The sequence below is a fragment of the Varanus komodoensis genome, unplaced genomic scaffold, assembly GCF_004798865.1.
Source record: "Varanus komodoensis strain SLA01 unplaced genomic scaffold, ASM479886v1 scaffold2, whole genome shotgun sequence".
In the NCBI taxonomy this organism is placed as follows: domain Eukaryota; kingdom Metazoa; phylum Chordata; class Lepidosauria; order Squamata; family Varanidae; genus Varanus; species Varanus komodoensis.
This window is the reverse complement of record NW_025335568.1, coordinates 13,233,000-13,246,158: the sequence shown is the minus strand read 5'-3', so window position 1 is coordinate 13,246,158 and position 13,159 is coordinate 13,233,000. Positions and strand designations below refer to the sequence as shown.

The 13,159-nt window shown below is 44.7% G+C and overlaps 1 protein-coding gene across 3 annotated transcripts in view; it reads right to left on the bottom strand.

The window, feature by feature from the left end:
• Positions 1-13,159, bottom strand: part of AFF1 (AF4/FMR2 family member 1) — a 177,130-nt gene that overhangs the window by 14,347 nt on the left and 149,624 nt on the right. For all 3 annotated transcript variants that reach the window (XM_044428252.1, XM_044428253.1, XM_044428254.1), the window contains 4 exons: positions 11,148-12,059; positions 6,147-6,241; positions 3,267-3,519; positions 1,700-1,791 (listed from right to left, as the gene is read on the bottom strand). In XM_044428252.1, the coding sequence (XP_044284187.1) occupies positions 1,700-1,791; positions 3,267-3,519; positions 6,147-6,241; positions 11,148-12,059 (1,352 nt within the window). The remainder of the gene's footprint in view (positions 1-1,699; positions 1,792-3,266; positions 3,520-6,146; positions 6,242-11,147; positions 12,060-13,159) is intronic.

Genomic DNA, 13,159 nt, shown 5'->3' with positions numbered 1-13,159 from the left:
GTTTTTGGATCACAAGTCCCATAATCCCTGCTCATTGGCCATGGTGGCTGAGGCTGATGGGAGCCAGAGTCCAGAACATCTGGCAGCACCACACTGGGGAAGGCTGATGCTGATTAACACAACGAAAATTCATGTTAACACCACCAAAAACAAACATGGCCACCCAGCAGTAAAAACACAGCACCTTTAAAAGGTCCCGAAGAATAAAAGCGCTATGTTGTAGCAGTGTTCAGGATGAGTCACAAAGGGGGTTTCCTATTCAGTGTGGTGCAGCTGTTCATAACTGCAGAGCGAATAACAAGTCCCTTCCCAAGTAAGTATTTCCAGGATTTCAGCTTTAGAGCATAATCCTGCATGCTCTTACCTGGGGGTGCCACCTTAACCGAGCAGCACCTCTGGAAGAGCCACCATTTGAACACAAATCCCACCATCCTTCATGGTGGCAGGAATGCTGAGGTCTGCAAAATCATACTTCACACCTCTGTCCACATGAGCAAATTTGAGTACTGTGGAAACGATGTCTCCAGAAAACAAGAGCCCTGCTCTTTCATATTTATCCCAATGATAGACAGAATGCTGGAGCAAAAGCCACTGTGCTCACCTGCGTTCGACAACTCTTGGTACCTTTGAGCCAATAATTCACTGCCTGTTCAGTGATGGGGCACAGGCAGCCAGAAGCACAGGGGTAAAAGCCTTGGCAGAAAGAGACTAGAAACTGGAAATAACTGCCAGGGCAGAATCTCAAGAAGAATGTGAAAAGCCTGCGGGCAAGGCATGCTGGGATATGTAGTTACTTGGAATACCAGTAGAATCTTACAGCTCCTACTCCGTAAGATGCCAGAACTAACTCGGAGACCATTTACAGCCAAACCATGCTGGTTCAGGATGGGCGTGCCAATGGGCTGCTTGGTGGCCACTGTCCTCAATGGGGTGGGGGACAATCTACGCTGGAGCAATACATCTGTTCACCTCTGAATGGCTGCACTGCAGGTGGGACCAGAACTCCCTTAACTGTAATGCTGAAAATGTCGATTTGGAGCTAAACTATCCGCTACGTTGAATGTATGGGCTGAAGCTGGTCCTTTTAAAAAACTTTTGTGTAAGCACAAAGCCCCTGATCCAGATCAATCCCAATGCACATGGGTCGGGGAGGGTTAGTTAAACTTACCTACTCGGCCACTCCCCTTGCCCCCTCTGCACAAGGGCTAAAGTGAAAGGGGGACACCAACTGGACTAGCGGTCCCCCAGACACACCTTCTTCAACCCTTGCACTGGGGGTTGGAGGAAAAGCAGCTGGGGGGGGGAGGTTTAACACGCCCCTTACTCAGATGCAGTGGTTTCAATACAGACTGTGACACTGTATGTTTACAATGAAGCTTTTAAAAGATGGGATTAGCTGTACACTGTGCATTTAACATAGCATGTAGTTTAGCTGCTGATCAGAAGTTGCGATGAGATGATGGGCTGTCATCCTAGGATAAATGAGTCCACGTATACCAGCCACATGAGAGAAAAGGGTGAAATGGAAAAGCCAAATTATATCCATGTGGCCTGTATAGTTCTCCAACTTGGACCACAGTACAAGATTTTTTTAAAGGGAAACTGAGTTGTTTACAAGAGAAGGGGAAAGAAGGGTGAGTGAGAATTCAAGGCAACGTGTTCCCACCAGAGAGCAGGGAGAGAGCGAGTATATTCTTACTTGTGAGGTTTGCTTTGAGGTTTCGTTGGCTTGGAGGTACCATTTGGCAAAGAAGGCACTGGGAAAGGGTTTGGAACATCCTCTACAGATCCCTGTGAAGTCAGGAAGGAACGCTGTCAGATAGCACTCAAAAAACAGCAAAAACTGGAATTTTGCTTTCCAAAAGAACACACATATTATTTGTCCCAGGACATTTTATTTTATTTTTACAGAGGGTGAGGAAACTTGGCTTCAGACTGGTGATGTTTGAACATGTGGAACATTTTCTAGAGGCTGGAAAAAACTAAGTCACAGGTTTTTGTTGGTATGAAAGCCTAGAGTGAACAGTTCTGCACAAGTCAAGATCGCCAGAGGCAATCTTAGCAAGCACACTGCCCCGCAGCATTGTCAGCTATTTGCCCACACACTGCGTGAACAGCATGCTAGCTTCTTTTAAGTAAGATGCAGATGACAGCAGTTCCTAATGTTATCTCAGATGGTTATTTTAAAAATGCAACTACCCAGTTACACCTCCCCTTATTTCCAAAGCAGTGCACTATGTTTTCTCAAAAGACACTAAGATGCAACAAAACTAAATAGATTCATAACCTGAGAAACTCTCTATTAATTAATTACACAATAACTCACTGCTACAACAAATTTAGACATCATTTATGTGTAAGGTTAAATTTGTTTATTCTGTTAATCATCATTTTTGCTTGAACTGACCTTAATGAAATGTAGCTTAAACAAAACTCAAGAAATGGGAATTTAAGCCTGGGAAGAACCAGAAAAGAAAGATGGGATTATTTCATCTGAAGGCCAGCTTTGCTGCAATGGTTCTGCCTCTGAGGTTATGAGAGAATTTATTATTAATATTAGAGCTCTTGCAGGACCAGACCACAAATTCCATTTAGCTGAACCTTCTCTTCTTCATAACAACATGCCAATAGCCTATGTTAAATTCGTAAACAGGGCTTAAAGGCATTAATCCTGCCCCTCTATTGCTCTTCAGCACATTTCTTCTCAAAGGGACACTGCCTTGGAACACAAAAGTTCTTATTCAGCTTATTTGGCCATAAACAAACCTACTCTCTCCTTGTATATATGTAATTCTTTTGAAAAGCCATCTACAGTGGTTATTATCAACACATTTGTGCAACACAATTTGGGCGCCAGGCAGAGTAAAAATCAAGCAAGCAACCATACTGAAGTTATTTACTGCTAGTTTTCCCCTTCCCAAAGGAACAAAAGGACACAAGTAACGTAGATTTAAGACGTCTCTAGCTTTAAAGATCTGTAACTAAGAGTTATCGTTTATGAAACTTACTGGGGGACAATTTGCACACAAGCACAGGCAGTTCCCAGACTGACAGCTCTTGCATCAAACTATAAAACTATGCATCAAAACATTCTGGGGCACAGGGACTGAAGCCATTTTTAAACAAGACAGCAATAAGTGTCTGGATGTTTTGCGACTGTTTCCACGAGCAGGCCAGGTTGAACGGCCGGACAGCCCAAGTTCCAGTGCCTTAACTACAGTTCCATCAACATCTCTCTAAATCAGAAATTGCTTCTTTACACCTACTTTGTTGTCTTTTGAGCTTTCTGAAGGCTTCCCCTCCAGTTTCCTGTGCTTGGAGGATGAAGAATCCTTGTGGCTCTCCTTGCTCTTGGCAGTGCTGCTACTGGGGCCAGGGGGGTGGCCGCAGGGGCCACCATCGCTCTTTGGCCTCTTCTGAGCTGTCTTGGCTGGCTTCTGCGTGGGATGCGCAGGGGACAATGGTGGCGGCGGCAGTGGCATCTCTTTCCTTTGTGACTCCCCTGACAGCTTTGAAATTCTAGAAATGGGAAATCGAGACAGTCTTTGAGCCATATGGGTAGATTGCAAAACATTTCGACAGAGCCTATGTCAGAATGCTATTTAAATACAAAGCACAGAGCTTCTGCTTATTTAGAGGATAATGCTGAAAACAACACACAGTTAATTGGCAAAGATTTCATCTTGAGCAACGGGGGGGGGGTAGAAATTAGGGAATTTCTGAGAATTTATTAACACGTTGATAATGCACAGAAGCTGGAAGTACATACAGAATAACAGACTGTTAGGTTTGCCTCTAGAGGAGAAATGAAGCCAAGGTATTTGATGGGATTAACAATGTATTCCTCACAATTCCTGAGACTCGAAAGCTATTTCTCCTGTATACAAGACTTTGGACAAACCCTTTGAATTTTAATATATTTTTGCTTCAAACAGCAAATACCTCTGCTCCACCGCGACATGTCAGAAAGAAAGGTTCAAGGTGGTAGAAATAAAGGTTTATTATGTTTGAACAATCCATCAGAGCTTCTTTGGTACACCCAAATGCAACATATTTTTTTAAAGAAAGGCTCTTCTATACATCTGTGAAATTTTTCTTAATAAAGATTCTAAGATTAAAATAAAAGATAAAGGTTTTCCCTGACATTAAGTCCAGTCATGCCTGACTCTAGGGGGCGGTGCTCATCTCGGTTTCCTAGCCGAGGGAGCCAGCGTTTGTCCGCAGACAGTCTCCGTGGTCATGTGGCCGGCATGACTAAACACCAAAGTTTACCTTCCCACCGAAGTGGTACCTTTTTATCTACTTGCATTTGTATGCTTTCGAACTGCAAGTTTGGCAGGAGCTGGGACGGAGCAACAGGAACTCACCCCGTTGTGCAGATTCGAACCGGCGACCTTTCGATCAACCAGCCTAGCAGCACAGCAGTTTAAACCACTGCGCCACCTGCAGCCCCTTAAGATTAAAATATAACCATATTTAATAAACAAGAATCCAGTTACATTATTCTGAAGGAAGGTAAATTGTTATTTACCTGAGAAAAGCTCAGGAGAAATTCCATTTGCTTTTGTGATTTCTGAGCCCCCAAAGTGCCTTTCTCTTTGAAAAATTAATCAACATTTGGGCCAGTCCTTTCCAGATGTTCAGCACTTCACTACAGTTAAACCCAGACTTGGGTTTTGTGGCAACCATTTGCGCTAATTAAGCTTCATTAAGGCATTACTATCATCCTGCATGAACATTTCTCTTTAAACTGCTGGTGATTTTTTGCAAAAGCTAGTACAAGAGTACACTCAAAGGACTGGCACAGAATGTTATATTCTCAGAATACAAAGCGATTATTCTGCAAACACACAACCTTTATCTTCTCTGCAACCCTGTGAGGTTGGTTAGGCTGAGAGTGTGACCCAGTTCATATAATCACTCTCATGTAACTCCCAGTATGGTGGAGGGAATGTCAAAATGGTTTAATCCTGAAATAATCCAGGGTGGCACTACAAGATGGCCTGAGTTGGGTCACACATTCAGTATGTTGCCTGGCACATGCTTTGATGCCCTATGACTGGCCCAAGACTAACTCATAAATTTCATGGCTTGGGCAGGGAGATTGGAACCTGGTCTCTCAATCCTAGTCTAACATTCTAGACTGCATAAAGGTCGCCCTCTCCCAGATCTGCAAGATTCAACATCCATTTCATTTTATTTTTCAAATCTCAGTAGCAAGTCAGGGTCAGTTAACTCAGACCATTTGGGGATGGGTTACTGAAAGATTTTTTAAAGATCTTTTTTAAACCAGAAAAAGAAAGGCACCCAACCATTTATTTATTATTTTATTATCCACTTTTCCCTGCAATCCAAGTCAGCTCACAGATTCCTCCTTCTCCGTATTATCCTCACAACAGCCCTGCGAAGTAGGTGAGGCTGACAATCAGTAACTGCCCCAAAGTTACCCAGTGAGCTTCACGAGTTGGGGCTAGAATGTGTATTACCCAAGTCCCCATCCAACACTTTAACTAGTGCCATGTTCATTCTTAGAATTGTAGTTTATGGTACAGAATGCAGAAGAAGCTTCACTTCCTCCCACCTTCCCTTCAGGAGTGGACAGAAGTTCCTGCCCTAAATACTCACATGGCAGTATTAAGTTTTGATAACTGCAGGCCTCTGTATACAGAGCCCAGAATGGCAAAGACAGCAAATGCTTGTGAAAATGTTTTCCTTTCTGGCTATAGAGGAAGCCCTAAAAGTCTGTCCCCACACTTGCCGTACCGAGTGCCACTGACTGGGAATGCGGTAGAATTTTAAAATAAAGGGACTCCTTACCTGTGATTTGTAGCCTGCTATATGCTTCAGAAGAAATAGAAAAGAAAGGACAGTTTGAACAAATGTAGCCCCGATAACAAGGCAAATATTGGCCGACTGTTTCACAATAGAACATCAGTGTTTGGGGATTCTGGGACAGAAACCATCAGGACAGAGTCCCTGCAACTTTCATACGAAGTCACAGTGCCAGTCCTAGCTGATATACATCGTTCTTTCACCAAAAATAAACACAACAGCCAACGTTTAAAGCACAAGGAATCATGTTTCTCCACTTGATTGCTCACTGTTTGCTTTTAAGAAAAACTATTGCTGAAGAGCCTAGTACTCACTTGTTTTTACTGCTATCTTTATGGCCTGATGATGAGGATGATTTGGTTTCTTTATCCAGTTTGACTTTTTTCTGATCATTTCTCAAAGTGTCTTCCTGTTGATACAAAGACAAACACACCGTTTGGTACTCAAAGCTGAGGTCCTGATCCAACTGCCCCCATGTGCAGCAGCACAGGTAACTGCAGATTTGACTAAGTGCACCTAATGAAGCCCCTCCCCCACACCAACTCCTCCCCCACATAAATACTTCATCCCACCTGCTAAGGGACAGCCATGTAGCACCTGGGGGTCTGCTGGTGTCAACCAAGCCCCTAAGTTTGCTGCCAGACTCTTTGCACTTCCCTCCACTCACGGTAAAATTCTCTGCCAAATGGCTTGAGGGGGAGGAAAGACCACCCCCACCAAGAACCACTGGGTTGTTGGTGACAGCTGGGCTTATTTATTTATCCATGTATTATAGTTATGCAGTGCTGTGAACATATTTAAACATATTTTTCTTTCTCTTTGATGGTGCACCCTTTTTGCCAAGTTAAAAGAGTGATATTCCCCCACTGACATTAGATAGGGTTGAGGGGTGAGGAGTGGGAATGCCCCTGTGTTCCTCCAAAAAAAGCTTGGCAGGAAATATGGAAAAAGTGCAAATGGGGGGGGGGTCAGAAAAGTCAGGTGGGACACGGAATCTCATCATCTACAGAGTGCAGCACAAACTCCACAGCAAGTTGTGATGAAGCCCAAGACACTTTACCAAATTATTGCAGGGCCCAAAATGGTTGCCTTCCCCTGCTGCTATTCTCTGATAGCTACTGGGTTGCTGTTGCTAGTCGCGAAGTCGCGTCCAACCCATCGCGACCCCACGGACAACATTCCTCCAGGCCTTCCTGTCCTCCACCATCCCCCGGAGTCCACTTAAGCTCACAAGCTACTGGGTTGCAGAAGCACAAAAAAAATATTGCAGAAGCTGCCCAGAGACTCCATTAGGAATAGGTGGACAGCAATTAAATGCAAATTAAAGGGGACAAACTCGCAAAGCAGCCCAGTGAGAATTGAGTGTGCTCAGTGACCAATGAATTTGGTGTTGAGCAGGGAAAAATAGGAAACTGGGGTAGAAAGAATTGGAAGGGTATGGGAAAGGGTACTGCTGGCTGAATAGACTGCACAATTTGAACAGGTGTACTCAAAACAGCAACATTTTACTGCAAGCTCCAATTGCCAGCAGTATCGTCAGTTTTCTACATAGGCTGAAAATGCAGAGCGAAGGAAGTCACATCAGCAACCGCCCCCCCCCCCCCCAGCCCTGTTTGCATCCATGGGTTCTTCATCCCACTGGGAATAAGCACACAGGGATGAGGCTTTTCTGCACACGTTTTCCTGCAGCTGGACGACTGCATGAATGGACAGTGAGGACAAGGCATGCCACCTGCCCTACAGCAGAGACTTGATCACAGAAAGCTAAAGTTATGCATCAGAGTCACTTTCCAAAGCTGAGGTGCAGGCAAAGAGCAATGCAATGCCTTCTGCTGGAGCGTGGCACTGATAATGCCTCTCCTCGGTCTGCACCCCATCTGCTCACTGCCACTCAAAACCAAGGCACTGGGAATGGTCATAAGCACACAAAGCTGCTCTATCCAAAGTCAGGCCACTGGCCTATCTAGCCTAGGACTGTGGACAGACACTCTGGTGCCTTTCCAGAGCTTCAGGCAGGTGCTTTTCAGGCCACACGTGGGAGTCACTGGGGATCAAACCGGGGACCTTTTGCAAGCAAAGTATATGCTAAAAGAAAGGCCCTCTCCAAAGCTGCACTGCTCAAAGGTTCGCACTGGAGCCAATGAGGTGGCAAAGAGCTGCTTGCCCGGACTGCAAGCTTCATCAAGAGTGACTTGGTGGCCAAAGCCAATGTTGCTGGCCCTTAACTGCTCTTCAGCTGGAACTGTAACTCCTTTTAAAAGTTAACTGCAGATGAAAAAGTGTATATAGGAAAGCTGGAGTGACTGGATAATACTTCCTATTTGTTCAGGGCATGAGCAAGAGAAATCCCTAAGTTATCAAGGCCCAAACCAGCAACATATAATGTTTTTCTAACCTGTGATGGTTCAAATAGGGCTCTCTTTAAACATATACTTGGATATGCAGTTTTCAGCAAGTATGAATTATACAGAGACACAGACGGACAAAGAGAGACAGAGCGGGAACTGCAACACATAACGTTCCTTTTGGCTAAGTAATTAATGGCAGGTGACCATGCCTTTGCTTGCCAAACAGAAAGAGCACACCAGAGTTAAACCCACGTAGATTCTCCAAAGTCACTTTAACAGGAATCAGATATGGGGGGAGGGGGAGGTTACACACACTTTCCCAGCAGAAAAATACCAGTTTTTGAGCCAGGACTGGGCAGAGGTTCATGAGCAAGTTTCAGAGAGCATATCCTTCAAGAAGCAGCTTGGGAGTGAGTCACGTGGCCTCAGCCATAAAGCAATAACTAAAGCAACTAAGTGGCTATTATTTTTACCAAGCCAGCTCATTACCAGGGTAAGTGGTTTTCATTTAAGGTACTTGTGCAGCACGCAAGGAAGTCAACCATTCTCAGCTGCCCACAACCAATGTACTATTTATTGTATGTATGTACGTAAACCCTCCCTGCTCCTAGTGACTGGGACTCAAGCTGGCTTGGTTAAAAAAAAAAAAACAAGATGACGACAATACTTTGATATAATTCCCTTCTTCATTTGCCCTTTTGTATTGACCTGGAAGATCTGCATTTGAAGCTCCAAAGGCCTGTTTGCAACAAGTAGATGCTTTGCTAGCTCTCACTTTGCAGACACCGTGGAAGAACCCTTCTAGCTTTCCATGTCCAATCCCACTTGTGACCTGCTGAGCTAAATGAAGCCTGCAGGGGCTTGATGAGTGCCAATTTTTTGCTGTTAGCCTAGGCCTGGAAAAACAGGAGGGTGGCTACAAGTGTTTCCCAGGATGCAGCAGACTGCTGCTCGGCCTAGTTTAGATTAGTAGGTCAAAGCTGTGTAGGCCTACTCAAGAATAAAACTTGTTCACATGTAATTATTTCCAAATGATCTGATCATCCCCTGGATCTTACAACTTAACTCAGGACTCATATCCATTAAGCCTGCAATACAGTATGTGGCTGTTCAAGGTGTCCTGAACTGCTTTCTCCCCAATAGGCTACAAGATTACTGTTAATTCCACTTTCACCAAGCAGTTTTGGTGAAGTGTTTTGGATTATACTTCCAGCAGACTGTAATGTGTTGCAAGACACTGGTTATACATGATTCACACTTCTGCTCAATGTTCTTAATTTATTTTGCAAAATGTGTGAAATTTGAGAATGGCAGATTCTGACCATAAAGAGAGCCACCCAGGGAAAGGTGGTCATTGGGAGAAACAAACAAACAAACAAATGGTCATGATCAATTTCAGGATTTCTGTGTGTGTGTGTGTGTGTGTGTGTGTGAGTCTTTATGTGGAGTTGTTGAAAACCCTGTTTTGGAAGTTGCTGCAGCAGCAGGGGAAGATATGCAATCCATTTGTCCATCTTTTCTGCAATGCTGCTTCCTTGCAGAGTTTGAAACTGGCCATAAGTTAATGGTGTTGTGCAGAAATCCTTGTTTTTATCTGTCCTGAAGCTATGCTACCAAATTCCTCTGAGAAATCTTGAGTTCAAGAATCGTAAGAGAACAGAGAGGACATTTCCATCTTTCCACCTTTTTAAAGGTTTTTAATAAACCTCCATCATGTCACGAGCACACAAAACTGTCCTTGTATTGGTGCAAAGGCGAGCAAAATATAGACTGGGAAATGTCCAGGCAATTTGCAATAGATCAGCAAAGATTTCCAGCTCCTGAAAGCAGCAATGAAATTCCTTTACCTCTCCTATGAACCTTGGATAAAAGCAGGATAAAGTCTCTGTGTAGATGGATTCTGGCCCTGAAAAGCACCTCCTAGTGAACATGTGCCCAGAGGCACATCATTCTGTAATTTTTTGTTCACCTTCCTAAGTTGCTCTTTTAGAAGCGATTGGATTTAGCAGGCCTCTGGGTGACAGTGAAAAAATGTTACCTCCCAAGAGCCTAAAGTCTGCCGACCCCTGATCTAACCCTGCACCATCTTCTGTAGCTGACAGCAATTCTCCAATGTCTGACTTGCTACTTGAGCCCCTTTTCTCCAAGGTTTGATATGCTCCTTTAATTTCTGATTTGCTACCTGAGTCCTTATTTGTTGCTTGATGCCATGACAGAATCTAGAACTCCCACATGCAAAGCAGTTAATCTTATCAACTGATCTATGCTCCATCCCTTTTATCACCTTTAAATTAAAACATCCCCTAAAATGTAGCCTTTCCTCATGGGGAGCATGCTTCAACCCGTGAACATTTCAATTGCTCCTTCTTGTCCCTTCTTTATTTCTTGAAGTGGCCAACAAATGCTCAAATGTGGCCACATGTGTATGAAGGCATTATGCAACTGGCCAGAGCTGACTTTGGGCGGGCCTCTCCATGTATCACTGGTTTCTCTTGGGCTTACCAGCCAATAAGCAGCAGCAGACTAGGAGCCATCATTTCTACTTCCCACAATGCCCTGTGATAATAGCATCACTCCAGGGTGTTGTGGGGAGTTGATATAGCAGCTCACATGTGCAGGTGCCAGAACACTCAGGATAGCAGGGTTTATTTGCAGTTCCCTTCCTAAAAATATATTAAAATCTGCTTTTTTCTCCATTACTTCATGCTGATGTTTTTTATTGAGTCCCTAAGAATCCACTCAGTGCAACCCTCATGGAAAAGTATTTACAAGAACTCATCTGCACTGAATTCATTCCTAGGAATGGCTGAGAACTCAAGCAGAAGGAATGCTGCAATGCAATTTGGACACTTTTAAAAATAAAAATCAGGCAGTGAAAGAAGCAACATATACGAGATACTGGCTAGATTCAGGGAGACGCCATTTTAAGAGTTGGACAAATGTATCATTCCAAGAAGAGCCACTCACCTTCCTCTTTTTGAGGGACTTGCCTGGAGCATCTGTGCTCCTCTTCTCGGCCTCATGCTTATGCATACTGTGGCTCTCTCTGATGTCTGATCTTTTGGGGCAGGCCCCTTTTCTCGGTGGCTGTGGGATCCGGGAGAGAAGAGCAAGCTCAATTTTAACCACAAGTGCCGGGGGGACCGAGCAGTCCCTCAAGGGTGACAGCAACTTCTTGTCCCTGTTCGGAAGAGGAAGCTTGTCCCTATGAAGGTCTTCTCTGACTACCACAGACACTTTGGGACTGCTTGGTCTGCTGGTGGCAGAAACTCTGGGGCTTTGACTCAGAGGACTGAGGGGGAGCTGTTCCAGGGCATTGTCTTTTGCAGCATCACGGTCCAAATATGCTTTAACGGTGCTCTGGTGCAAATTCTTGTGCTTTTTCTTTTCAAAGGGCTCCAACACAGTGGGCTTTAGTTCTTTCTTATTGTCAGACTTTGGCCTCACTTTCGTTTTCACCTTGGGCTTGTCTTTGGAAGACTGATCCCTTGCCCCATAGGGGCCAGGTGGTTCACTTTCTACGGTTAGGCCTCTCTTCGGTTCTTCTTGCACCGTGGTTTTGCTGGACTTCCTGGGCTGTTTATTGCCTACTGTCTTATGAGAGGGCTCCTCCACATGCACAGGAGACTTCTGGCAGCTCCGCTTGGCAGGCAAGTGTACCTCCTGGGCCGACCGAGGTGCTTTGCTGGCAGTTTTGGAGTGACCCTCTGCCGGCTGCGGGCAATCTCGTTTGCTGCTGCTGTCACTGCTACCACTGAAAGTCTTCCCTTGCTCTTTGCCCTCCTGGAGATTCCCTCTGCTACGATCATCCTCAAGGAAACTCTCACTGGGTTTCAGAAAGTGTTTCAGCAACCACCGGTTGGATGTCTGTGGATCAGGCTATGGAGAAAAAGAAGGAAGATGATGATCTGCCCAAGAGGCCAGCTGAAATTACACCATTAACTCCTACCACACCTTCCCAGGCTTGAGCCTGTGCTTTGAATAAACAAGGGCTGATGGTCCAGTCATGGTAACTCTGCCCACTGACAAAGGCCCACATGAACAAAGGCCCAGGCCAAGGACTTCCTTCTTCCAACTCCACTGATCTCCTCCATACAAACGTTTCTGGCACCCTCAAATAACTCCCCCCATTCCTTCACTGCATGCTTGGAGCTGCCTTCTAGAAAACCTGCCTGATACCTCCCCCTCTTACTTTTTCCAACTGCCTCTTTAGACAAAGCTTTTCTGTGACCTCCAATTGCGTTGGACTGCAATGCCCATCATTCCCAGCCAGTATGGCTTTTGAAGGGCATCAGCTGTGGAAGGCTGATGCAAACACCATGTGCATGCACGACGCTTCACTGAAAAAATAACACCCAATAAAGCAATAAATAAACAAACTCCTTGCACACCAGTTGCAACAGTTCTGATACATCTTTTCCAGCCTTCAATGATGCACTCTGTTCAAAGAACTGCTTCATGCACGTCTGAGCTGGGCTGGGCACACAACCTGAAACTATCAAGCCATCATGATTACCGCCTTTTCTATTTGTGTGCGGAGATTTTTTAAAGTGCGTGAAAAAACTATATGCCTCACCTCTAGTCCAAAGTTGTATACAATGAGTGAATGGATATAGTATTTTAGGTAAAAATTGCTGTTGCTGAGGTGGCGGTGAAAATTACTATTTAAACAAACATGTCAGGGGGATGGCTATGCTGGAATACTTGCCCCTAATATGCTAGTTTCATGTCTGCACGGAACTGTATATATGGACAAGTGTTCAGCTTTATAATCCCCTCAATGAAACTAGAATTATAATATGAATTTACACTCAAACGTGCACTCCCTATGTGGGCAAAAAGCAGATCTCCACGTTTCAGATCTCAGCTCCCAGCGTTCCTAACCACTGGCCACACTCGCCGGGGCTTCTAGCCGGAGACATCCAAAGCATCTGGAGAATTAACATCTGCCCATTCCTGCTGATTATATTTTGCATCTC